At 44.4% G+C, this 27,448-nt stretch overlaps 1 protein-coding gene across 2 annotated transcripts in view; it reads right to left on the bottom strand.

The window, feature by feature from the left end:
• The window catches only part of LOC126426720 (ankyrin repeat domain-containing protein 65-like), a 128,014-nt gene that overhangs the window by 39,985 nt on the left and 60,581 nt on the right, over nt 1-27,448 (bottom strand). For both annotated transcript variants that reach the window (XM_050088641.1, XM_050088642.1), the window contains exons 2-3: nt 14,703-15,279; nt 5,269-5,448 (exon numbers count right to left, since the gene is read on the bottom strand). In XM_050088641.1, coding sequence (XP_049944598.1) covers nt 5,269-5,448; nt 14,703-15,268 — 746 coding nt within the window. In that variant the 5' untranslated portion in view covers nt 15,269-15,279. The remainder of the gene's footprint in view (nt 1-5,268; nt 5,449-14,702; nt 15,280-27,448) is intronic.

The raw sequence follows: 27,448 nt of genomic DNA, 5'->3' as shown, positions 1-27,448 counted from the left end.
TTTTTTCCTAAGAGACGTTATTTGATCATGTCCCACATGAGCTTACAGTTCCTAAAAGCCATTGCTCACTCAGTTTTAACCGTTTTGCTTTTTCAGCACCTAGTGTATATCTACAAACTTGGCCTTTTTTTAATAATCAACCACGGGTTTTTAGCTTTATAATCTGTACATTGTTCGACAGACCGACAATCTGGCTTTTCATCATCATTACAATTATCAATACAGTCTATAGATGTTTTGTCTGTATCCATATCCACCAACTTATAGAAATTTTCATTTTGCAACAATGACATAGGAGAAGGATTGTCTGCTTTGTTGTTTGCATCTTCTTCTCCAGCCACAGCTGACGTCATGGATTCTACATCTAAACTGTGGTTTTCATTGCCCTCACTAACGTTTTGTCTTTTAGGTTTAAAGAAGTCACTAATTTTTGTAGAGATATACATTACTATTAAACTCTCCTGTCCACTGAGTCACAATGTGTAAATAAACACTACGAACAAACCAAAACAATGCTGTCGGTTCTGAGCAGAACAACTGCACTGCAAGCGATTGACGTACAGAGAGTGATTGAGTAATATTGTTGAACGTGAATTCCTGAAGTGCCTGTTGGATTGTTTGTTGGCTTCTCTGTGAGGCAGCGATGGCTAACAAGGTAAACTGATTCAAATTGAAAAAGCCATAGACACGACCTGTCTGAATCGTGGACTAAAAAGACTGAATTCACATAGACATACAGACAGGCAACTGTAATGCGAGAACCACTTATGGGATTTACTTGTTTCTTTCTTTAACTCACAGATATATTCATTTACTATCTATTATATATTTAGCTACTTTAGGTAGCACAAGAAATAAGCTGTGGCTATAATTGTAAGTCAAGTCGCAAGAAACTGGGCTGCCGTCGTGCTCCTTACACTATTAGAGCAAAATCATTTGATTTTTTAATGAATTGTAGACCTCAAAAAGAACCACAAAAAGTCAGCAAGAGCATATGTTTGTCTTTCACAGTTGAGTCACAGTTGAGTCACAGTTGAGTCTTATGGATTATGTAATGTATTTCAAGAGAGCATGCTGGCAGAAAACATTTTTACTTCACATAGCTGATGACATTTAAACGGCTGAACAGACTTTCAGAAATATAGCTAAGAACCGTCCCCATTAAACCAGCTTTCAAATAAAAAAACGGCTTTAAAATTGGAACTTTCGTTTGAGGACTATGCTGGGGCAGACAGACAGACTTAAGGGTCAAACATATACATGTCCGTTCTGCATTGGGAGTTCAAATTTGCCCCCTGTGGGAGCTCCCCTCTACTGTATAGCGTCAACCATGTTCTCACGAGGGTGCGGGCAGATAAAGACAAAGGTCAAGAGTGCCGTGGGCAAAGGGACATATCGGGTCGCAAGGCTGCCAACTTTTAGTCATTTTTGCTCCATTCGCACATATGATTTTTAGCTGTGACGTAAATTACAACATGGAATAAAATGATTTCGTGAAAGCACATTATAAAGACGTTCACATTCAAACATGGCTTACATTATTTCTCATTAACACACATAACATGAGATGTTGCCTTGCTACTACATTGCCGAGGTTGTTGGCAGTCGTATACAAAAGGCAATATGCACCAATCACAACTTTAGAATGATACTCCAATTATCTTGGGTATACTGTACGTGCGTACACACACACACACACACACACACACACACACACACACACACACTCTCTCTCTCTCTCTCTCTCTCTCTCTCTCTCTCTCTCTCTCTCTCCTGCCCGTCACATCATGTTGGCGAGCCATTGTCATGTTCACTTGTGCTGGTGCAGCGGAAAATTACGGTTACGGTTTGATTTAATACACATGTACTACTTCAAATCTCCGGTACTGTACTGTTAAAAAAAGGGGGGGGGGGGGGGGAGAAAAGAGAGAATTAGAAGAAAGGGAGTTTCTGGGAGGTGCCAGAATGCATTGTGGCCAAAATTAAGCCCTGATTCAAGGTACATGTTGTTGTTAGGCATATGCTACAGTTTGCAATCTTATTGGCCATTTGTTTGACCTCCAAATTAGTATTACATTTATCTGCAAGGTTACGTTGCTCTGGTGTAATGTGAACAGATATAATGAAACAGGTGTGTGTGTGTGTGTGTGTGTGTGTGTGTGTGTGTGTGTGTGTGTGTGTGTGTGTCAAGGAAGGTTAGGTTAGCCTTAGCACTGCCTTCTGCTTTATTACATTGTTTGACAAGAATTCCTAATTAGGCTGGCGACTGATATTAATACATAACTAATATGTAATTAATAAGACTTGCTTTTGTGCTGGAGAACATCTGTTCCTCACACAAATGTTAAGTGTTGGTTATACTCTGCTGGAGTGTTTTGGAAACGAATCCCAGTCTGTTTGTCCTGTTCCCATTAGGTTATATTGTGGTCACAACTTTCTCAAAAATTCCTCACAGCGATTTAAGGTTAGCACTGATTGCCTTTTATGGTTGGCCACATTACCGCTAAAAGCAGTCCCTTTGGAGGGGCCCTCCTGCACAATTCCACCACATGTGGGTGGCTGACTTTCTGCAAGGCTGTGCCCTGTGTTCTGTGACATTTGTATGGCTGCTTCGGTATCTTGGCATTTTCAGCTCTTCAGGAGGAAGGCAGAGCTTTAGTTGGTAAAGACATTTCCAGCTGGAGTACATCACAACCAGACACACACTCTGGAACCAGGTATTGAATTGTAAGGTGTATCCAGCAACAGATGTGCACTCGGAGCACAATTCAGGTATGATAATGAGTGAACTAAATTTTAAGAGAACTGTTATGAGAATTCAGTGTGTAAATAAATAGGATAGCGAAGTACCCAGGAATGGAATGGGAATTTTAACTTCTACGAGGCTCTAGACAACGTGATAATGAACGGCAATCAAGCGAGTATCCACATTTGTCTGCATAATCCGTGAGACAGGAGTCATAGCAACAGAATGCCAGAGAAACACCATCCAGATACTACAGAAGCAACCAAGCACTTGTAAGTGCAATAGCTAAACAGCTCATGAATAGAGCTTTTTGAAAAAAATAACAACAACATGAAGAAGAATGGAAGACAAAGGTGATTATCTGTTTGAGGAAGATAAATTTGGAGTAAAGGATCCAGGGATAGTGGAAGGAATGTGTAAGAAAAATCAAGGCATCTTTATTGGATTTGAAGATCTTTACATGACATTTGACAGCATGAAATAATGAAAGTGTGTGAAATTTTTTTAAAAGGTACATATAAGATATATTGAACAGCAGGTAACATAGAATATGTACAATAATCAACAAGAATTGGTATTCTGAATTAAAGACTGTTAAAGATAAGGATGCAGGTTATCTCCACACACGTTCAGATGAACACTGAAGAATCATTGGTGGAACTGAAGAAACTTATAGCAATTTAATTAAAACTGAAGTTGAAAAGGATATCATTGATAAAATTCACTGGTGATATTTCTGTGTTCACCGAAAGTCAGACTGAATCACCAGAATTGGTGAATGTAATAAACAGTTGAATGAGTGCCAAATCAGGATTAATGAATGGAAGAAAGAGGAAAGTATTGGGGTGTGGCAGAAGTAACATTGGTGGCAAAGTTTACAAAATTAAGGACCACACAGTAGACCACTTGTACGGACTCTGGTACATGTGATGCTAATTTACACTGAGGGTCAAAGCACGGTTGTTATAAGGAATAATGTAGCATGGAAAAACAGGAGATTCCCCGCAAAACAAAGTTACTAATATCAAAGATATGCCTTAATTTGTGTTAGACATACCTGAATGTATGCTTGGAGCAGAGTACTGCATAAAAATTAATCATGGATTATGGAAAAAACAAGAGGGGAATCGGAGCATTGTAAATGCGGTGCTATTGACGGATGTTTAAACTAGGTGAACTCTTAACAGAAGAACTATCGAACATCTCTGCAGAATAGGTGAGGATAGTGTGATATGTGAAAAACTGTGACAAGTACAAGGGTCAGCAGAGTAAGTTATATTTGAAGGCATCAGGGAATAACCACTGTGGAACTAGAGGTGGTTGCTGAGGTTAAAAACTGTAGGGAAAGACAGAGATAGGAATGCATGTCATAAATAATTGTAGACTCTGGGAGCTCATGGCACTGCAATTCTGCTGCTCAGACAGACAGACACATTGTCAACAGAAGGCAGAGTTTCCCCTTTGCACGTCTGTGGTTACCGAGACTGGCTGTTACAGCAGACTACAGTGGGGCAACCAAGGTGGTGCACACCCTGGCAAGCTGAGGCTCTGCTGGCGTTTGCTTCTGTTTGGTGATTGCCGAGTATATTTCTTGGTTACTAACAGAAACTATAGCAAATTATTGGGTTCTTTCTCCTCTCTCCAAAAATGGTCTCATAAATGTGTGTGTGTGTGACCTCTGCTAGACCATTCCAATACATCTAAAGTAATAGACATTTATCTCATCTGACAGTGTTACACATTCAGTGCACTCATACTCTCCCCATCACTAAATTTTCTGGGCATGACATTGTCTGAATTATTGAAACTTCCCGGCAGATTAAAACTGTGTGCCGGACCGAGACTCGAACTCGGGACCTTTGCCTTTCGCGGGCAAGTGCTCTACCAATTGAGCTACCCAAGCACGACTCTCATTCTGGAAACATCCCCCAGGCTGTGGCTAAGCCGTGTCTCCGCAATATCCTTTCTTTCAGGAGTGCTAGTTCTGCAAAGTTTGCAGGAGAGCTTCTGTAATGTTTGGAGGGTACGAGCCGAGGTACTGGCAAAAGTAAAGCTGTGAGGACTGGGCTTGACTCGTGCTTGGGTAGCTCAGTTGGTAGAGCACTTGCCCACGAAAGGAAAAGGTCCCGAGTTCGAATCTCGGTCCAGCAGACAGTTTTAATGTGCCAGGAAGTTTCGTATCAGCGCACACTCCGCTGCAGAGTGAAAATCTCAGTCTGAATTATTGTTGGCATTTGTTTGCTGGTCTTTATGAATAAGACACTGAACTGTTGACAATAACTATTTTTCCTACCAACCTATTCTTAACTAACCTCTCTTCCATGGTACTATGATCTAGTCGTGGGGATACCACCTCTGATTGTATGTTTTGATTTTATTCCCAGTTCACTTTGCTGACCCTCATTAAGTCTAGACTGAGCATTTACACTTTGCTTTTCAGTATTTATATCTTATCTACCATATAATGTTGTGTGCACGCGCGTGTGCGTGTGTGTGCGCGTGTGTGTTTTGAGGGAACTCACCGCATTTGAGAGACAGTGGCCTCATCAGGTGGAGGAGTCGTGGGCCGCGCAGCAGCAGGTGTCTGGCGAGGTGCGCTGGCAGAGGTGGCGGTGGCAGCGGTGGTGGTGGTGGTGGCGGTTCTGGTTGTGGTTGTGGTGCTGGTGGTAGTGGTGGTCCTCAGCTCTGTAACGACTGGTGCACTGCACATACAGAGAGGCAGGGTGTGAGCTGGCTAGGCGTGTCCTCGTGGGGATGTGGAGGTGGCTCACTATGGCCACCACTGCTGAGGGACCATCCACACAGGGGATAGGGCTCCAGTTAATACAAATGAATTACCAGTAAGCTAATAACAATCAGTTGTACCATCCGAGCTTTCCATGGCAGTCGCTCAACCCCGTACAACAGGTAGTTCAAATCTAAGTGCAGCCAGAAGGTACATACAATGCCCAATACTTGCACAAAACATAATTACAGAATTACTGGACAGGTTAGCTCAGGTGCTGTCGCCAACAAAACTATCCAAACGGCCTGAATTCCACTCCACCTAAATTGTATGATGATGATGAAGTCCCATATTCCTTGACAGAGTGTAGGGGAACGACGAATGCACCCACATAATGTTACTGTCTTGCAGTTCCTCTGATCTCTTTTCGATATGGGCATTTCACTCTACAAAACGATTACTAAAAGACCCCACTTGAAGCAACTGATTTGTAACACTGAGTCCACAATCAGACTAATATCACGATAATGTGAATATCGAAACCTGTTATAATTAGATGGCAGCTTGTAAACTCAAGTTTATTGCAATAAATGACTTTTTGGAAACTAAGTTTCAACTTGAAATTAAGTGACGAAAACATTTGTCTTAAGACTACCATCCAGGATTCCAACTGAGCACCTATTGTCTCTGTTAACTAAGTACGAAAGATCTTAAATATCATTTCAGCCACAGGTAAGCATGTGTGTATGTGTGCATGTTGGAATGTTGAAATGGCTTCGCATTGTGTTCGATGAATCAAACCTAGCAACTAATAGGATTGTTAACTAAGTGCAGTAATACATTACATATCCAAATATAGCAATATGAGAATCTGAACTGTCGAGAAAAAGTATTTTGTTCCTTTACTGGGATCTGAATCCACCACCTCCCGTTGTTTTCTAACCACAAATACATGTTAAACATCTGCTTAGTTTAGCTGTAGCAGGATGTGCCCATATATGAACTGGAAATAACCTAACGGAACATTCTGTGTGGGGTGGGAATCTATCCCTGCATGCTGCATGCACCATCGTTGTTGACTGCACACAAGATAATGTTGATTATCGAATTCTTTTTCGCCACTTGCTACGAGGTACATGTTTTAACTTTTCAAGCAATCATTTAAAGTTTTGTGTGACAGACTTGAAATCGACACCAGCTGTCATAGTTGACAAGACATGCAGAGGCGATAAAAATCAAAATTGCTTTTCTCCTCTGGTTTTATGTGCATGACACAATGAAAATCTTTGCAGACAACCATGAATACAATGGATGCTAATAACTATGGACATATCCGTGGGAAGAATTTCTTAACACAAAAGAGCTTCATTACACCAGATGTGTACTGTTACATTCTGTGGACTCACATTAGCCTTTGATTTTAAGTTTTTTGTCAGGACCAAACATTTTTGTTTTATGAAGGTGGAGCCAAATAGTTCAAATGTCCATCCAACCATCCTGTTTTAAGTTTTCCTTTATTTTCTTAAACTAAGCAATGCAAATACTGTGACCATTCCTTTGAAATGGCACTATCTACACTCCTGGAAATGGAAAAAAGAACACATTGACACCGGTGTGTCAGACCCACCATACTTGCTCCGGACACTGCGAGAGGGATGTACAAGCAATGATCACACGCACGGCACAGCGGACACACCAGGAACCGCGGTGTTGGCCGTCGAATGGCGCTAGCTGCGCAGCGTTTGTGCACCGCCGCCGTCAGTGTCAGCCGGTTTGCCGTGGCATACGGAGCTCCATCGCAGTCTTTAACACTGGTAGCATGCCGCGACAGCGTGGACGTAAACCGTATGTGCAGTTGACGGACTTTGAGCGAGGGCGTATAGTGGGCATGCGGGGGGCCGGGTGGACGTACCGCCGAATTGCTCAACATGTGGGGCGTGAGGTTTCCACAGTACATCGATGTTGTCGCCAGTGGTCGGCGGAAGGTGCACGTGCCCGTCGACCTGGGACCGGACCGCAGCGACGCACGGATGCACGCCAAGACCGTAGGATCCTACGCAGTGCCGTAGGGGACCGCACCGCCACTTCCCAGCAAATTAGGGACACTGTTGCTCCTGGGGTATCGGCGAGGACCATTCGCAACCGTCTCCATGAAGCTGGGCTACGGTCCCGCACACCGTTAGGCCGTCTTCCGCTCACGCCCCAACATCGTGCAGCCCGCCTCCAGTGGTGTCGCGACAGGCGTGAATGGAGGGACAAATGGAGACGTGTCGTCTTCAGCGATGAGAGTCGCTTCTGCCTTGGTGCCAATGATGGTCGTATGCGTGTTTGGCGCCGTGCAGGTGAGCACCACAATCAGGACTGCATACGACCGAGGCACACAGGGCCAACACCCGGCATCATGGTGTGGGGAGCGATCTCCTACACTGGCCGTACACCACTGGTGATCGTCGAGGGGACACTAAATAGTGCACGGTACATCCAAACCGTCATCGAACCCATCGTTCTACCATTCCTAGACCGGCAAGGGAACTTGCTGTTCCAACAGGACAATGCACGTCCGCATGTATCCCATGCCACCCAACGTGCTCTAGAAGGTGTAAGTCAACTACCCTGGCCAGCAAGATCTCCGGATCTGTCCCCCATTGAGCATGTTTGGGACTGGATGAAGCGTCGTCTCACGCGGTCTGCACGTCCAGCACGAACGCTGGTCCAACTGAGGCGCCAGGTGGAAATGGCATGGCAAGCCGTTCCACAGGACTACATCCAGCATTTCTACGATCGTCTCCATGGGAGAATAGCAGCCTGCATTGCTGCGAAAGGTGGATATACACTGTACTAGTGCCGACATTGTGCATGCTCTGTTGCCTGTGTCTATGTGCCTGTGGTTCTGTCAGTGTGATCATGTGATGTATCTGACCCCAGGAATGTGTCAATAAAGTTTCCCCTTCCTGGGACAATGAATTCACGGTGTTCTTATTTCAATTTCCAGGAGTGTATTTCCTTTCTAACATTTCAGAGCTGTAGATTCTATTTTGTCTCTAATGGTCTTGCAGTCGATGGGGTGTTTGACAATTTCTTCTTTCTTTCTTCCTGAACATTTCCTATTGAATTAAAGTGCCGCATGATGGCTAATTGGTCACATTTCATGACATTTGGCAGTGATCGATTGAGCCATACTGGTAAACCACCACATCAAAACAAACCAACTGCAAATGAAAAAATTATTTCCTGACGTAATTTCTTTGACACACTTACCACATACACACACACAAAATAATACAACAAAACACATTTCCAGAATACAAAAGGACTCACAAGCTGAAAACTTACACACACACACACACACACACACACACACACACACACACACACACACACACACACACACACACACTGACAACACCACACAGAAAAGAACCAGCTGGTACACCATGACCTACACACAAACTAACACATGTAAGCAGAGCCAAAATAAAAAAAAAAATACCACACCATAACACACACACACACACACACACACACACACAAACGCATGCACGCACAAATGCGTACACAAACAGATCACAGATACTTCAATAATTACACTTGAAAGTTTCGCAATAACATTCGATATTTGGCAAAAACATTTGACAGTCGGCAACAGAAACCAAAACATTCCATTGCAACAATCTTTCAGTTCATAGTGCTGTGGAATGTGGGAAAAACTGCAAATTGGCATTCATAAGAAGAACACCAAAAATGCAATGGGAGTGTAATATGTAAGAAATTGTCCACACAACCTGTAAGTACAGTTCAAAACATTGCTACTTAATAGGAAATACCAACCACCAGAACTGTTTATAACCTATAGGCACAGTGACAAAAATGTAAATTAAATAGCTAGCATATGTACATATTCCAGGCCACTGATAACACCTTGCAGAAAATAAACTCGAAACGCGTATGGCACTAAAATTGTGTTTTATTCAGTTGCTGTCAGATGGTCCATAAGTAAAAATTACGAATATACTGAGATGCACAAAATACTTCATGCAGCATTTTCGAAGGTTTAAACAACAATCCTTATGACCTTCAAGTGTACAATATTCAATAAGTCACTCCAAGAATATTTTATAGCTACAAATAAAAAATTATGATTGATAAATATACTTATTCCAACCTGCATGACAACACGTCAGACAAAAGTCTATGATATTATGCATGAATCTACTTGTTTCAATTAAATTATGGATGGTCCTTTTAGGCTACATGCATCAATGTAGTATGCTACATGAGGAAAAATGATGGACTTTCTTACGCACTTGCACAGTACATTTTTAGGCCCCCTTTTTCCACATGGAATTTATATGGAGGGATTATCTGTGCTACATAAGCTACATTTACTGAAGACAAGCCTCATCTTTGCCAAGATTGACGGTGTTAATAATAACAGAAGAAATTATAATAATGAATGATCTCTTCAAAAAACTATTATAGTGGATAAACATGGCTGCTTAGTAGCTTAATACCACTTTAAAGTAAAAAATAAATTCCTTCTGAAATTATAATAAAGGGAAGCCACTTCAAGAATAACAATGGACGCATTCTCAAACAACAGTCACTGCCTATGATTGACTTCCTTATATATCAAATGACCTCTCTTCTTTTAGTAAAATTATAAGCCTCTATCACAATAATAAAGAGCTAGAAAATAATTAACGTTCCTTGACACAATGGCACACTACTGCAGTTATAAATGTGACAATGGAGAACATTCTGGAAGTTTGTTTGATACTTGTCGCTGAGTTTATTTTGTACGATCTAATGTTGGTGTAACCTAAACTCTTACAAGATCACAGCAGCTCAGGTGGGAGAAAACACTTCCTGCAGAAATTTCTGTAGCCTACAATAATGCCAGTAGTGCAGCTGACAATTATGCGATTTTATTTCAGTGATTACAAAAACAACTCAAGTACACATTAGGTAGCTGAGGCAACTAGTGACCATTGATATGGATTAACAAGGAAAAGAATGTTTTGTAAAGGCTGTAATGAACCTCCAGGGAAACGGAACGCTCATCCAGTGACGAGCATCCTTCGTTAACAGCAAAACAGTGGCACTGCATTGAAAGTAGTTTGGTGGTCTGTTAAAATTGCTCTGGCTTCATTTGCTTAAGCTCTATATTCGAGTCACTGATCAGCCAAACACTTGACTAGTATTAACAGACCCTCTTTGCCTCCGGTGACTTCTGTTTAACAACATAAGACTCCACTTTCCTTCCTAATCTACAATAAAGCCGACGCTCCTTCACTACCTGCTGGAGGAGAGTCGGTGTATGTTGGGCCATGACAGAGGCAGACGTCCAGCTAGTGGAAGCTCACCATTAACCTTTCTTGCACCAGAAATTTTATTTCATCCCTGAAACAATTGTCATGTAAAGTCACAGCACACTTATTTGAACTTGCAATGTTGAAAATGTTGGTGCTGAACTGGGAATCTAATTTGTATATCTCTTTCTGCCATCTTTAACACTTTTCGGACAATACAGTTCCATCGTTTTGTTGGGTCCCCAACATTCCATAGTTATCGAGGTTTCAATGAAAGGGGAAGGTCTGGTTTTAAATACTGGTTGGGTACAAAAATTTTCGCTGTGTGATTTCACGTTGTAGCATTTGCACTGCAAATAACATGTGGAAAGCAATTACGATTTTTAGCATTTGTGCATGCTAACATCAACAATAACAATTGGTGCCAATTTTGACTATGAAACAGGCAGAGAACGTTTTATCCTATCATTTCAGATTTATAAATTCCACTCCTAGTGGCTGGTGGAAAAGTATTTGACAGGTGCGTAGCCAGTGGTGATAGCACATACAGGGTTAAGAGTCCCAGTCAGCACAGAACTTTTCCTCGCATAATTTCTAGTTCAGACATGAGCATATCTCACTGGTGGTGAAATGAACTGACATTGTGTATCTATATGTGGCTAGAAAACAACATGATACATGCTGGGTTCGAAATGCAGCAGGGGAATACTTTGTTGTATAATCATTTCAGTTTCATCATCCCTCTAGTGGTGAAAAATTTTGATACATAAAATTATAACAGTTTATTGTGCTTCATTCACAATCCCTGCCCAAAACAAAACTTTATGCGCCATCATATTAAGTTTGAAAAAGTGCATATGACGTTACATGCAGTTAAAATGATAGTTAAGATCTGTAGTGACCGGATTGGAGTCCTGGATCCCAGTCCAATACAAAAGCGTGTAGTTTGAAGCTGAATCTTGCTTTTTGAAATCTCATTTATTGTAATTCACTTCAGTTTACAAGCACTGAGGACCATCATCTCTGATAAAGGGTTTTCTGATATTTACATTACTGTGGTATTGGTTTTCATATGGACGATAATAGACGAAGTGCAAGAAAGTTATGTGCCTGCATACAAACCAGGTGGAACGCAGTTCAGAAAATTTGGCTGCTTCTGAGCATGGTAACACACGCATATAAATTTGACAGGCACGACACTCGTCTGATTGTCAAACATTTCGTATTGTAATTAATGTGATACTTTGATCATCAGACATCGTTCAAAGCCTGTCTTAAAACTGGTCTTTGAAAGGTACAGCTAATGAAATGGTTGACAGCGTGTTTCAAATTGAGCTGGAGAAGGAAATCAGTACAGCGGGCAGTAAGGCACGGTGAAACTCTTGATTTGACAACAGAAAGAGGCTGTGGGTGTGCAACAGTTACATGTCATAACAGTATTACCACATTCATCTCAATTTCATTAATTAAATACGGTTGACAGGAATTTAAGTATTTTTCAAGTGAGCATCCTCACAGTGTAAGCACACATGAAACCATGGGGTAGTTAAAGTAAGCTGTGTCATTCCCCAGTGATGGAAAAACACACACTAATGTGTGTGTGTGTGTGTGTGTGGGGGGGGGGGGGGGGGGTGATGAGCAATGTTTGTGATTGATGATGTAAGTTGTGCTGTAAACTTGCTACTGAAATAAAATTAAGTTTGTCCTCCACAAACAGTAGGTATGAATGGTAAATTCCGTGAGAATCTGAAGTCTATCTAGAAGGGCTGGCATGGGTACAAGGGGGAGTAGGATGAACATGGGATAGTGAGACATCCTCCCCAAAAAATGGGAAAACACTATCACTTCACTGTGTGAAGTGGACACTGTATGAAGTAAAAAATAATTCTGCTTACATGTGGTTTTATACGTCTTATTTTAATTATTAAAATCATATGTACCTGTGGTGTATAAAATTTGTGTGTAATACTATGTATAATTTTGAGAGGCTGGGGGGGGGGGGGGGGGTGTCAAGTGGAATCAGTGAAAGACAGAGGCAGTTCCAGAACCAAACATTGTATATCTGTCTGTAAGTGACACCCAATAGTGTGGGAAGTATGAGGCAGTGAACTAGGTGAAGATCACGACAAGAATCTATTATACATCATCAAGAGAATTTTTAAAATGTACACAAAGATAACTGTTAGTAAAAAGATTCCCGTTAACAAAAATTTTTTCAAACATAAGAGCTCGAGTCATTTCCCACAGCGTGCATAACGAGTTTGGAATAATGTAATGTTTTACATTTTTTTCAAGAATGTAAATAACAATTGTAATATGTTTATTGCTTGAACAATGAATTTTGATGTTAATCTTTATAGAATAAAAGAGAAAGACACTGAATGATTTACAACACTGGCTCTATGTTCATAACAATTGGTTCAGGGAATGCACAGTGTCATCTCGAACACAAGATTTCCAATATGTCAAATAGCACATAAAATACTACATAAGTATTAAAATCTAAATGAAAAATAAATGATCATTTATCAGTGTTAGTGGCTATTAGACTTTTATGAACATATGTAACTGTAAGATGGTGCAGAAAAATGGTAACTCTGGTCGCATAGCCACTTTAAGCGTCACAGACTATCAGAGGTGGAACAGCAACAACAATGGATGGGATAGATAATGTCATAAGGTGTGCCACAGGAGAACGGAAGCCTGTAGTGTTCACTGGGTGGCTTTAGTAAAGCCATAGATCCACTGAAACACACACACACAGGGGTGGACACCTGTTCGTCGAATACACAGTAAGGCACGGTATTCTGTGTGTCACAGAATGGAACGTATCCAAGCACTGCGTGAGCTTTATGTAATGCTGAGTACAGAGGCGAACAAAATGAGGTGGGAAGACTCAATTTTAATGGACCAGCTGGAACTGCTGGTAAGTCTGGCCTGTGATGCTGCGAGGTGGTCTCAGGCTGCAAGAGGTGTGAGCAGCCAGACACTGGGGCACCGATGCTTACTTCACCTGGTTTTCTGAACATCTTCCATACAAGCCCTCACAGCAGAGCATTCTTTTATATTATGCGCCTTTAGAGCAATTAACATCTTCCGTGTACTATCTGGATTTGGAGAGAACTAAGAATTATCTTGGGATACTTACTGGCATATGGCTTGCACGTGGAAAGAAAGTGACCGACAACTACGTAAGAGCCAAAGCTGTAATACTAAGGTGTGAATAGTGATTACTCTGATAATCTGCTTTTATACAAGACGAAACTTCCACAGGTCAACATCAGCCATCTAAATTTGTAAAAATGTTACCACCATCCTCTATAATCATTCTGCAGTACACTACCTTGCTCGAGGTGTCGATTGTAAGTGACTTTGTCATCATCTTCATGCAGTGTGGCACTATTCAAAGGTGTCTCATTGTCATCAGCCACAGAGGCAATGGACAACTTTAGAGACCACTTCATGGGAACAGGGCTACAGCAACCAGTACAGGCTGCCGGTTGCAAACTACACCCGTCACTGTGTCTGAGCCTGTGCTGGGCAATACTGCTTTGTGTTCACAGCAGTCTGGGTCATGCTCTATTCACACAGTGAGTGTACCCTCTGTCATGACAGTTGATGCTAAAACCTAAACAACCACTTTCTGTATACATGTAGTTTAATATAATGCCCACAAACTGGCTCTTTGATGGTTTTTGTTAGCTAACATACCTGGTAATGAACACTGTTCAGTTTAGGGGTTCGCTGAAACTGCTACACGAGGTTAATGATAGCATTGTGAGCTATTGTGAAATGACTGTCTATGATGGTGTATTTTACAGCAGACACACATCTACGAAAATTCAGTGGGAAAAATTACACAGTTGGAAATACACACACCTAGAACCGAGAGACACTAATCAGTGGGTTGTCTCGCCCTTACCTGGTTTGTGGTGGTGGATCGTACAGCAACCGGCTCACTTCGATCAAGTCTTTTGGTTGATGAAGCATCGCATCTGCCCACCCCTGAGTGGCCATCACCTCGTGGGTACGTGCCTTAATAAATTCGATGGCGGCTCGCCTGAGGTCACTGCAGGAGTGGCGGACTGCGAGGACGGCCGCGGCCGCCGCGGTCTCCACGGTCAGCTGAGCGGCCACCTGCCGCTCGCACTCCGCCTTCAGCCCCGACGCCCCGTACTTATCTGCTGCGGCCAGCAGCTGGGGGGCCGTGCTGGGCAGCTGGGGGGCCCGCAGGGTGTACAGGTAGGAGACCAGCTGCCTCAGCACCGGGCCCCCGATGTCGGCAATCCTCACCACGCCAGTGCAGGCCTCGAGGGTGTCGTGGGCGAACATCGCCGCGAACACAGGGCTCCTGTCCGCCAGGACGGCCCTGTGCACCACCAGCCGAGTCTCACCTGCCTCGAGCATCACCATGGCGTCGTCCCCGGCGTCCAGCAGGTCCCCCAGGTCGACAGCCACCGTCTCTGTGATGTCCTTAACTGCTTCCATTGCGGACGATTCTGAAACACGGCAACACGGAGCAGCCGTTTCAGCATACAGGTGACTGACGATACCTCTACGAGTGACAGCCACACCTGTCTCCAGCGACAGTTGATAAATACAGGGTGAGTCACCTAACGTTACCGCTGGATATATTTCGTAAACCACATCAAATACTGACGAACCGATTCCACAGACCGAACGGGAGGAGAGGGGCTAGTGTAATTGGTTACCACAAACCATAAAAAAATGCACGGAACTATGTTTTTTAACATAAAACTACATTTTTTAGTTGGAACCCCGTTGGTTTTGTTAGCACATTTGAACATACAAACAAATACGTAATCAGTGCCGTTTGTTGCATTCTAAAATGTTAATTACATCCGGAGATATTGTAACCTAAACTTGACGCTTGAATACCACTCCTCCGCTGTTCGATCGTCTGTATCGGAGAGCACCGAATTACGTAGGGATCCAAAGGGAACAGTGATGGACCTTAGGTACAGAAGAGACTGGAACAGCACATTATGTCCACATGCTAACACCTTTTTATTGGTCTTTTTCACTGACGCACATGTACATTACCATGAGGGGTGAGGTACACGTACACACGTGCTTTCCGTTTTCAATTACGCAGTGGAATAGAGCGTGTCCCGACATGTCAGGCCAATAGATGTTCAATGTGGTGGCCATCATTTGCTGCACACAATTGCAATCTCTGGCGTAATGAATGTCGTACACGCCGCAGTACATCTGGTGTAATGTCGCCGCAGGCTGCCACAATAGGTTGTTTCATATCCTCTGGGGTTGTAGGCACATCACGGTACACATTCTTCTTAACGTACCCCACAGAAAGTAGTCCAGAGGTGTAAGATCAGGAGAACATTTACATTTATGACATCGGTAGCACCTATCATCACAGTGGGTAACGCAAAGTTGTTCAATGCGCTAACAGTTTCGCAAACCGTCGACTTTTACACGCATGTTCGGCACAAACTGTTCTCCTGGTTTTCTGACGACCGACTTTCTCTCTCGTGGTATTAATCGTGTTTCGACGTCTGAGCTCCTGGTTCGGTTCTCGCCTGATTGGTTCGTGACTGCAGTCCAGAAAGGACTGGCGCTTCGATCGGGTGGTCTGTACGACCGGCAGAAACCTTTTTGTTCTAACTTAATCAGATTTTTACGTTTTGCACAAACTGCAACACCGTTACAGGTTTTCACGCTAATTAAGGCCGTGTAAGCATGGTCTCTTCCGAATGTAGTTTTGACCAAAATGCGATTCCGGTAGCCGGTAGCTGGAGTCCAGAGATTTTCTTTATCGTGCCTTTTGCGTTGCTCTGCAGATATTTCCATAGCAAGTTTGAAACGCGTACGTTTCATAGGCAGCGATGGCGAGCCACAGAATCTCTGACCAGAGAGCATGTAGTCAGTGCAGTTGCGAGAGAGTAATAGCGCGCGAGAGTTCAGTTCTGCTGCGAGGCAGTAGTGGTACGTAGCGAGTCGCGAGAGCATGTAGTTGCTGTTGCGAGTTAGCAGTTGTGTGTGAGGAGTCGGCGGGCGTCGACATGGCTCTATGGTCGACATTCAGGACGAGGTATATTTTTTAAATAAGGTAATGAAGCAGCTTTGCGCACATCTGATAATGTAATGGATCTTAAGTGTAATTAATTTGTTCAAGAATCGCCCCAATAATAATTTTGTTTTCAAACCAAGCATTTTAACAAAACAAAGAATCCCTTTTTGAAATAATATTTTCCTTGCATTTCCTTAAAGAAAAGTCTCCCTTAAATTAAAAAAAATATATATATTTGCGATGCATTTCCTCCAAGCTATGCGAAAAATAAGAGCAGATGCAGTATTACTGAGGTAAGAATTTGAGTTTAATCAGGGCCTAAAGATCGACATTTCGGTCTATTTGTGTTTTCATTGTCACTGAGATTTCATTTTTTATTGAATTCATATCAGCTGAGATTTCATTCATTTTTTGTTGAATTGACTTAACATTTTTGTGGGGAGGTTACACTTTGCTCCATTTATATTTAAACATTGTCTTTCAAATGTCACGGGGGAGGTTACAAGTTCCATACCGTGACAAATATTTCTTTATACCTAACCCAGAGGTGAAACAGCAACTTTCATAAATGCAGCTTTGAAACTTTTTAATGCAATGAAATATTTTCTTAAAAATTTTCATCCCCTATTCCACTCCTTTAGGGGTTGAATTTCCAGAAACACTCAAACACGTATTTTTTTTATTTTCTGACTGAGAAATCAAACACTAGTTTTTGTAGTTCCAGCTCCAAAATTACCTTAATAGAGACATTTCTCAAAAATCCTTCATCCCAATTTCACCCCCTTATGGTTGAAATTTCGCGCAATCTTCTTACACGCACCTCCTGGAGATTTCCAGTTTCGGTTTGGGCTGGGCGATGATGGGTCAGACGGGCAGGACATTCCCTTTTATGCAGAGAGATTATTAATTAATAATCATACAGTAATTTTTGCTCACGAATTGACCTGGTGACCGATCTCGAGTTATTTTCCGTCTAAGCTTATGGCTGATGCCGTTTATTTATTCCATACTTTTATCTTTCGTTACTGTGTAAAACCAGTCGCACAGTAACAATTCGTTTACAAGTGTATCTGGATTTTTTCGTATTTTCATTATTCCTCGGAACATACGCGTTCCCAATGTAACTGGGAAAATTAGGCGCACGCCTCATGTAAACATCCTAATTAAACGGAAGTCCAGCTCCGTTATAACTTGCGTAGTTACAGTTTAGCGCAAGCCGCACCTCGACACATGTTCAGTCATTCTGCGTATATTTCGGGTGACCTAACACAGTTATACAACCGCTGTGAAGAACCGTAACCGAACTACACTCCTGGAAATGGAAAAAAGAACACATTGACATGGGTGTGTCAGACCCACCATACTTGCTCCGGACACTGCGAGAGGGCTGTACAAGCAATGATCACACGCACGGCACAGCGGACACACCAGGAACCGCGGTGTTGGCCGTCGAATGGCGCTAGCTGCGCAGCATTTGTGCACCGCCGCCGTCAGTGTCAGCCAGTTTGCCGTGGCATACGGAGCTCCATCGCAGTCTTTAACACTGGTAGCATGCCGCGACAGCGTGGACGTGAACCGTATGTGCAGTTGACGGACTTTGAGCGAGGGCGTATAGTGGGCATGCGGGAGGCCGGGTGGACGTACCGCCGAATTGCTCAACACGTGGGGCGTGAGGTCTCCACAGTACATCGATGTTGTCGCCAGTGGTCGGCGGAAAGTGCACGTGCCCGTCGACCTGGGACCGGACCGCAGCGACGCACGGATGCACGCCAAGACCGTAGGATCCTACGCAGTGCCGTAGGGGACCGCACCGCCACTTCCCAGCAAATTAGGGACACTGTTGCTCCTGGGGTATCGGCGAGGACCATTCGCAACCGTCTCCATGAAGATGGGCTACGGTCCCGCACACCGTTAGGCCGTCTTCCGCTCACGCCCCAACATCGTGCAGCCCGCCTCCAGTGGTGTCGCGACAGGCGTGAATGGAGGGACGAATGGGGACGTGTCGTCTTCAGCGATGAGAGTCGCTTCTGCCTTTGTGCCAATGATGGTCGTATGCGTGTTTGGCGCCGTGCAGGTGAGCACCACAATCAGGACTGCATACGACCGAGGCACACAGGGCCAACACCCGCCATCATGGTGTGGGGAGCGATCTCCTACACTGGCCGTACACCACTGGTGATCGTCGAGGGGACACTGAATAGTGCACGGTACATCCAAACCGTCATCGAACCCATCGTTCTACCATTCCTAGACCGGCAAGGGAACTTGCTGTTCCAACAGGACAATGCACGTCCGCATGTATCCCGTGCCACCCAACGTGCTCTAGAAGGTGTAAGTCAACTACCCTGGCCAGCAAGATCTCCGGGTCTGTCCCCCATTGAGCATGTTTGGGACTGGATGAAGCGTCGTCTCACGCGGTCTGCACGTCCAGCACGAACGCTGGTCCAACTGAGGCGCCAGGTGGAAATGGCATGGCAAGCCGTTCCACAGGACTACATCCAGCATCTCTACGATCGTCTCCATGGAAGAATAGCAGCCTGCATTGCTGCGAAAGGTGGATATACACTGTACTAGTGCCGACATTGTGCATGCTCTGTTGCCTGTGTCTATGTGTCTGTGGTTCTGTCAGTGTGATCATGTGATGTATCTGACCCCAGGAATGTGTCAATAAAGTTTCCCCTTCCTGGGACAATGAATTCACGGTGTTCTTATTTCAATTTCCAGGAGTGTATGTGTGGCATCTGGAGCAGAGAACAAGTTTTCCAAGCATTTCTCAAGAGAACTTTCAGGGATTAACGATCTCTAAAATGTCGCTGCACTGCTGTTACGGTTTTCCGGTAGTGTCAGACGGCGTGCATCGCGTCAGCCCAGAGGGAGCGGCAGGGCAGCCGGCTGTGCTGGGAGCGGAGCCTGTGCGCATGCGCAGCGCCGGTCAGCTGGCTCGCCAAAAGGAGTCAGGCATCACGTACCGCTCACGGATCGGATCGGATTTATTTCAGCCACAGACGACACGAAAAGAAGTTTCATCGACATGGACTTTTAGTAACTTCCAATTTGGGTAGAAAATTCGACGTTGGCTACATAGATTTTATTTCTCATTTTATTATTTTTTGTTATGCAGGAAAGCTCCCGAACCAGATACGCATGTTGGGTGCGACATTACACAAGTAAAGGCAGCAGAATGGGCGTTCTGTTCCTACTTGTCTGCGTTACTTGATGCACTGTTGTTTTTTTTACATCTTCACTCCCCTCCCACACACACACACACACACACACACACAAAATGCGACACTGTAGTTCATCTCATATCTGATACACGTTGTCAATATTTCGAAATTCTGCCGTCCGTTACCGCTTTAACACACAGCATGTGACACAGCGTGTCCTACAGAGACTGGCATTCACGATTTGTGCAGCAGTTTCCGCAGTCCATGGTCTCGTGGTTAGTGTCGCAAGTTCGATTCCCGGCCGAGTCGGTGTTTTCCCTCTCTACGGGTCTCGGTGTTTGTTCAGCCACAATCATTGCCGGTCGGTTTCACCGCCGCGCAAACCGACAAATTCGAGTGAAACAGGTGGTCTTTCTCCTACCGGCCGAGCAACCCCAAACGGGATCATCTCCCGGTCAATTCACTTCATTTTTAGGATTCCAGGCTAGGCGCAAATTGAGACGCATATAGCGCGTGTGGCGCGACGCAGCGCAGCGCGCGTTTTCCTAACTTCAGGTTCAAATGGGGCCGCGGCGCAAACTGCGACGCGACGCGACTGGGACGCGACGCGCGCCTGCACCAGGTCGCGCGGCGTTGTGGTTGCGGCACAGTTTCTGGCGACGCGCGTCACGCGAGCACAGCGGGAGGAGGTGAGGGGGGGGGGGGGGGGAGGAGGAAGGCAGACCTGCCGTGTGCTCACCCCGGCATGGCGCGTATGGGCAGTGGAAGTATTGCCCGTCCGAAAAATACAGCCTTATGGTATACCGAATTTTATTAACACTGAGTAGTGTTTCGTCTTTCGCCGTTCAAGCGCTCCATCTATTTACGTTACTCCATAATAGTTTTCAGTTGCAAATATCTCTACAGTTCTTTTGGTTTGTTTCTTCTTTTGTCAAGAACAATGGACAGTTCAGTAACTGGTGAGCCCTTATCCACTGGCATTATCATCTTCTGCCTCCGCCATGTTTTCAGATCGTAAGAAGGGATAGACGATTCATCCTGAGGGTAGTGAATAAGGAACTAAGGAATAATTATAAAATCAAGTGATTTAGAAACGAGGCAGGAAATTAAAATAAGGGTATCTACTCGCTGCCTGTAATGCTGACGTGTCTCTGCGATCTGCTGCAAGAAGTCGAAGAGGCGTTATTTCCACAGGTATGACCTCTTTCTGCTTCTGATAAAACGTCGAAGATATGAAGTACGTAGCTTTCACTGTCGTTACTTGGATATAGGTGTAATAAGAGACATTATAGTATGTACCTGTGGACATTACATTTCCACTGCAAGCTAGAAACACTCGAAAAGCAGTCAGAAATAGCAGTGTTTCAATTGGCTCGCCAAGATGAGAAACAGCATTTCAATTGTTGCATGCACATTATTCAGCATTAATAAACTAATTATACAAATGAAAAAAAAATGGTCGGTATTATTACGAAAGTAGGAATATCCTAAAAGAGTGTGGTGCTTAGATATATTTAATTTGTTGAAATGTGCTGCTGACAAAGGCAGATCTACTTTCATGACAATGTTCTTCGAACTGCAGCTCACAAGGCACACATGGCCAGCGTCTGCATTCCTGTCGCGCGTATTATCCTCCGCTGCTGACAATACACTGACCAGTATGTTGTGCGACAGACCAATTCTTTCCTTTTCTCAGTAACAACTATTTCATTCGCTATCACACAGTTTGCCCAGCCGTAGGTGAGTAACCAGCATCCGGCAGGTGCGTATTATTCCGCCTGAAGGAACGGTCGTCATTACTTTAATACTGCTCAGACAAGAGAAGCAATAAAATCCTTTGGTAAGTTTCCATTCCAGTCCCTCAGTGTTAGACACCAATGGGTTACGGGCATTCGACCAAAACTCCAACATAATTGGTAATTAATTTTTGTGTGAGTTGTTAACCTTTTCTCATTCGAAGAAGCGTCACCATTTATGAGTAACGGACACACTTCTGTTGACAATTTTAATTGTACTTTGTCAAAACACAGTGTAATTTGCGCAAACTCATCTCACAGCAGCTACTGCGGCAGAATCCTGAAACAGAGTCACTCAAAAAACAAGTAACTGGCAATCACAGAGGTCAATAGCTTACGAAAACCTCAGTGTCGGTTTGTAGTAACATAAGAGAAGAAATTTCATTTTTATTTTCATACTAGGAAAATAAAATGAGAGAGGGTTGTAGCCTATCCCCGATGTTATTCAATCTGTATATTGAGCAAGCAATAAATGAAACAAAAGAAAAGTTCGGAGTAGGTATTAAAATCCATGGAGAAGAAATAAAAACTTTTAGGTTCGCCGATGACATTGTAATTCTGTCAGAGACAGCAAACGACTTCGAAGAGCAGTTGAACGGAATGGACAGTGTCTTGAAAGGAGGGTATAAGATGAACATCAACAAAAGCAAAACGAGGATAATGGAATGTAGGCGAATGAAGTTGGGTGAAGCTTAGGGAATTAGATTAGGAATGAGACTTAAGGTAGTAAAGGAGTTTTGCTATTTGGGGAGCAAAATAACGTATGATGGTCGAAGTAGAGAGGATATAAAATGTAGACTGGCAATGGCAAGGAAAGCGTTTCTGAAGAAGAGAAATTTCTTAACATCGAGTATAGTTTTAAGTGTCACGAAGTTGTTTCTCAAAGTATTTGTATGGAGTGTAGCCATGTATGGGAGTGAAACATGGATGATAAATAGTTTAGACAAGAAGAGAATAGAAGCTTTCGAAATGTGGTGCTACAGAAAAATGGTGAAGATTAGATGGGTAGATCACATGACTAATGAGGAGGTGCTGAATAGGATTGGGGAGAAGAGGAGTTTGTGGTACAACTTGATTAGAAGAAGGGACCGGTTGGTAGGGCATGTTCTGAGACATCGAGGGATCACCAATTTAGTATGGTTCAAATGGCTCTGAGCACTATGGGACTTAACATCTATGGTCATCAGTCCCCTAGAACTTAGAACTACTTAAACCTAACTAACCTAAGGACATCACACAACACCCAGTCATCACACCCAATTTTGTATTGGAGGGCAGTGTGGAGGGTAAAAATCGTAGAGGGAGACCAAGACATGAATACAGTAAGCAGATTCAGAAGGATGTAGGCTGCAGTAGGTACTGGGAGATGAAGAAGCTTGCACAGGATAGAGTAGCATGGAGAGCTGCATCAAACCCGTCTCAGGACTGAAGACCACCACCACCACCACCACCACCACCACCACCACCACCACCACCACCACCACAACAACAACAACAACTAGCAAAATCTTGTTTCGCTAGCTGTCGATAACTCAAGAAATTAGTACCAATGGAGTCAAAAAAATAAGAAGGGAAGTATAAGTACTGATATATCGCCAAAGATAAAGTTCCCTGTGTTTACGAATTAGCAAAATACTCTCCTTGTGTGCTATCATTCGCCAATCTTTCGTTTCGATGTCTCAAGCGGTTTAGGAGATACGAGAGATGTTGCGAGTATTTCATTCACGCGGGCGTGAGATCGGAAGTGAGCGCGCTACGTAGGATCCGTTTAATCGAGATTGGAGGCAGATAGATACCTCCTCCCAAGTCTAAACAAAAATTCAACACGTTGGCTAAATTTCAAACGCAACAACATATGGTGTAACCAAACGCAAAATCGTAGCGACCCTTATTTTTCATTGCAGGCTTTTCGAAGTTTGCGTAGCGTCTAACTATAATGTGTATATCGCAAGAAGTATGACCATTAGCGAGATGATGGGCACTTGGCCACGAAGCTGCCATATAACGCTACAAGCAAGTAAAAAATGAAATATTTTTACTGAGTAGTTTCTGCAAAATCGTTTGAGAAAGAGTACAGTGTGCGCGCGCTTCGTTTCTGGCAGCGTGGAGCGCCGTCAGCCGGCGCGTGCAAAACACGTGCACGCGTCTCGACCTGCGCTGGACACGCGCGCCACGCGTGATTCGTGCGCGTCGCGCTGTAGCGTCGTGTCGCGCCTAGGCCTAAAGACGGCCCTTCCTCAGCAACGGGCGGGCTGGCACCAGCGGGGCTCTGGTGGGAGTGTCGCGGACTCGGTGGCGGCAGGAACGCACTGCGGAAGCGTGGAACAGGAAGGAGGACGCTGACCGCCAATCGACGAACCACATTCACCACAAAACCGTACAATTTGTGTTGTCAAAGTACGCCTGCATGTGAACAATTACATTATTTATACGACCTGAAGGAAACTGTTGTTCCACCCGTAAACCGTAAATTTTAAGTGGTCCCAGTGTTTTCTGTTACGAATGTACCGGTATACTCTCGTCTGCATAACTGTTAATTCGTTACATCGCCCCTTACGCGTAGCAATCAAATCTAAACATGAAGTACTAATACTGCGATGCATAATGTAGCAGGAATGAGTTACCACCTGCATCTTCAAACCTAAGGCCACTTTACGGTGTGTGGTGGAGGGTATTTCGTGCACCGAGGCCATTCTACTCTGCGCCTCGCTGGCTTCCCGCCCACCCCCGCCGACTATCACCAGCGTGGCCGCGTGACGTCACCTCCCGCCGCTGCCGACCCTGAACTGGCGACACGCACTTATCTGCACCCACCGCGCGGACGCCCGCTTCCTGCCGACAAACCGCAGTGCAAGCGTGTCTCCTCGACGCTTTCAGGCCTGCGGCGAAATGAGCGCGACGAGAAAATTCGAGAAACTGCAGCCTACACACGGGCTTAGCGCCGATGACGTACCACTCGCGAGCGGCACAGCCAAGGCGGATGGGAGCAGTCAGTAGTACCAGGAGTACCCTCTGCCACGCACTGCCACGCGGCTTGCCGGCACGTACATAAAGACTTAGGTGTTGGACTTGCAAGTTTGCTGAAAGTCCTACAGCGACATGAGGTACAGTGCAGAGGTCTCACAAGTCACAACCAGTATAAACCCCACGCCACGGCCGATTCTGCCAAGACTACAACTCGCACTTATACTACACGTGTAATCTATTACTTTACAAATGCGCCACTGTCTCGAATATTTGACGTTATGCATGGAAGCTAGAGAAACTTTTGAGAAGGTTTGAGATAATGTTGAAACTTTGTTGCAAGTTGCCAAGTGCTGTCATTCCCAGACAATGGATGAACGTATCGTGGGTTATTTGGGCTCCACGAGATGCGATGGCAATCTCCGTATCTGTCTCGTTCAGCGTAATACTTGTCTCGCTGTAAGAGGGCTTTAAACACTCTTAGCGAGCAGTTTAAGACATAACTTTTAAATTCGCGCGATAACAGCGCGAAATACTGAGAATAAAATTTTTGTTGCCTCCAGAAGTCGTTTGAGGCGCCTTATTTAACGAAATAGGTTCACCTACGTAACTATTTGTAAGAGGCTTGTACAGACGACGTGGCCCATTTCTAGTTTGATGTAGGCTTGTCGATATAAACGAATTTTATTTAGTCAAGACGGAGTCCGAAGTATCCTACTTACTTCACCAGAGTACTTTGAGTCAGAGTTTCACTTCTAAACATGGAATAAAATTTCCAGAGTGAAATTTTCGCTCTGCAGCGGAGTGTGCACTGATATTGAACTTCTTGGAAGATTAAAACTGGGTGCCCGACCGAGGCTCGAACTCCCGACCTCTGCCTTTCGCGAGCAAGTACTCTACCACCTTTTTTTTTTTTTGCAGAGGCCAAACACCTCTCTGACCGAATACGCTGAGCTACCGTGCCGGCTTACCTGAGCTACCGAAGCACAACTCAAAACACCTCCTCATAGCTGTACTTCCGTAGCAGAGCACTTGCCCGCGAAAGGCAAATGACCCGAGTTCTGGACTCTCGGACCGGCACACAGTTTTAATCTGCCAGGAAGTTGCATGCAATAAAATTTGTTTCGCGAGAGGCCGTGTCTGAGGGAACAAGTAATTTTCTTTCATTTCTATTCTGTCACTTAGTAGCAAGCTGAGTTTATTGCACCTAAATGAGATGTGAAATGCATGTTCCTGCCTTTTCAGATCACTACAACGAGAAAATTAATTTGTTTGAGATTAAACTGAGTACATGCAGTCAATTGTAACAGCTGTCTGTACTTTGCGGCTCTTTATACTGAATTCAACTATTAGTACCGGCAATAGTTGCAACATTTTTTGCAAACAAATCTTGCACTCTTCAGACAGCACGAGGCGACTGCGCGTCGTCCCCACCTGCTGCTGCTGCGCCCACACGCACACTCGCCCCCCCTCCCGTAGGAAAGCGACTGAGCGCCGCCTCGCTGCCCCACAGCCGGCGGGCCGGGCCGGCCCGGGGCAGCGGCTCTCAGGTCACGTGACCCCTCCGCCGCCAGCAACGCCACGACCTTGGCGCTTCGTGGCAGCGTTTCATTCCCTTCTCCGAGAAGCGAGCACACGCAACGCTTACTGCGACAGAACGCTGCCTAACGAATGAACATCTCCGTCGCTCGCTTCTCCCTACGTCATCGCCTGTATTTTCCGTAGTTATTTTGATTTCAGTCTTAACCGAGAAGCTCATAGGTCACAAGTACATAACGTAATTAATTCGCATGATCTGGCCATTCATCTTATAGCGTTTCAGTTGACTGCCTGCTGCCTTGGTGTCCATGCAAGAGCTTAAAATTTTCTGTCTGCTCCTATGTACTGCGCAAAGTACGACAGTCGAAATGTTTATTTTGCAGCAGCAGTTTTTGCAGTAAGCGGTAGTAATTTTTAACAGTTCGTAATAAGAGGGTGTCATCTGTGCTGTGATTGGCTGAGGCAGAACACACTGAGCAGTCGTCGTATCCGGTTTCATACTATCGGCGCTTTGGTGCCACATTTGCTCACTTTGTATTGAAACTTACGTCCAAAGCAAAAAAGGCCACCGAACACTCGATATACCTGCGCAATTTCTTACAATACAACGGCGCAAAATAACCGAATACCAAAACGTCATCCCCGTAAGCTGCAGTTACTTTAGGGTCAAATAGCAAGTTTAATTTCCGCCGCTTCAGTGTAAGGCCAACACTGTGGATCACCGCACAAAACTGTTGAGGTCATAGTAGTTTTCTATACTCCTGTCTGAAAAATTTCGTTCCAGAAAAGCCACGTTCATAAACTTTGGCATCAGCTGGAAACACTGTACTATTCGTCATGTAAAGAGTGGGTATTGCATCTCATACTGTGAGAACAGACCCTACCACACCAATTACTACACTTTTTTCAAGACCTTCCCAGTGACCTCTGCTCGTGTCGAGACAGTATTTGACTGCCGTGTCCTCTACAGAGTCCTGACTACTGGACCGGCGTAAGGGGTCGTGGGTTCTCTCCCAGTAGTTGCTTTCCTGCTCAGAAATCCGCGCCCCGCCGTGGTGTGTAAGAACGTGGCGGTATCTGCTGGACCGCGGCCACACAGGACGGGCCTGGGAATTATTTTTGCATGTTTCATTATTATTCACTATCGTTG

This window comes from Schistocerca serialis, chromosome 11, assembly GCF_023864345.2.
Source record: "Schistocerca serialis cubense isolate TAMUIC-IGC-003099 chromosome 11, iqSchSeri2.2, whole genome shotgun sequence".
NCBI lineage: Eukaryota > Metazoa > Arthropoda > Insecta > Orthoptera > Acrididae > Schistocerca > Schistocerca serialis.
Note: the sequence above shows the minus strand (reverse complement) of the source record. Positions and strands in the feature narration are given on the sequence as shown.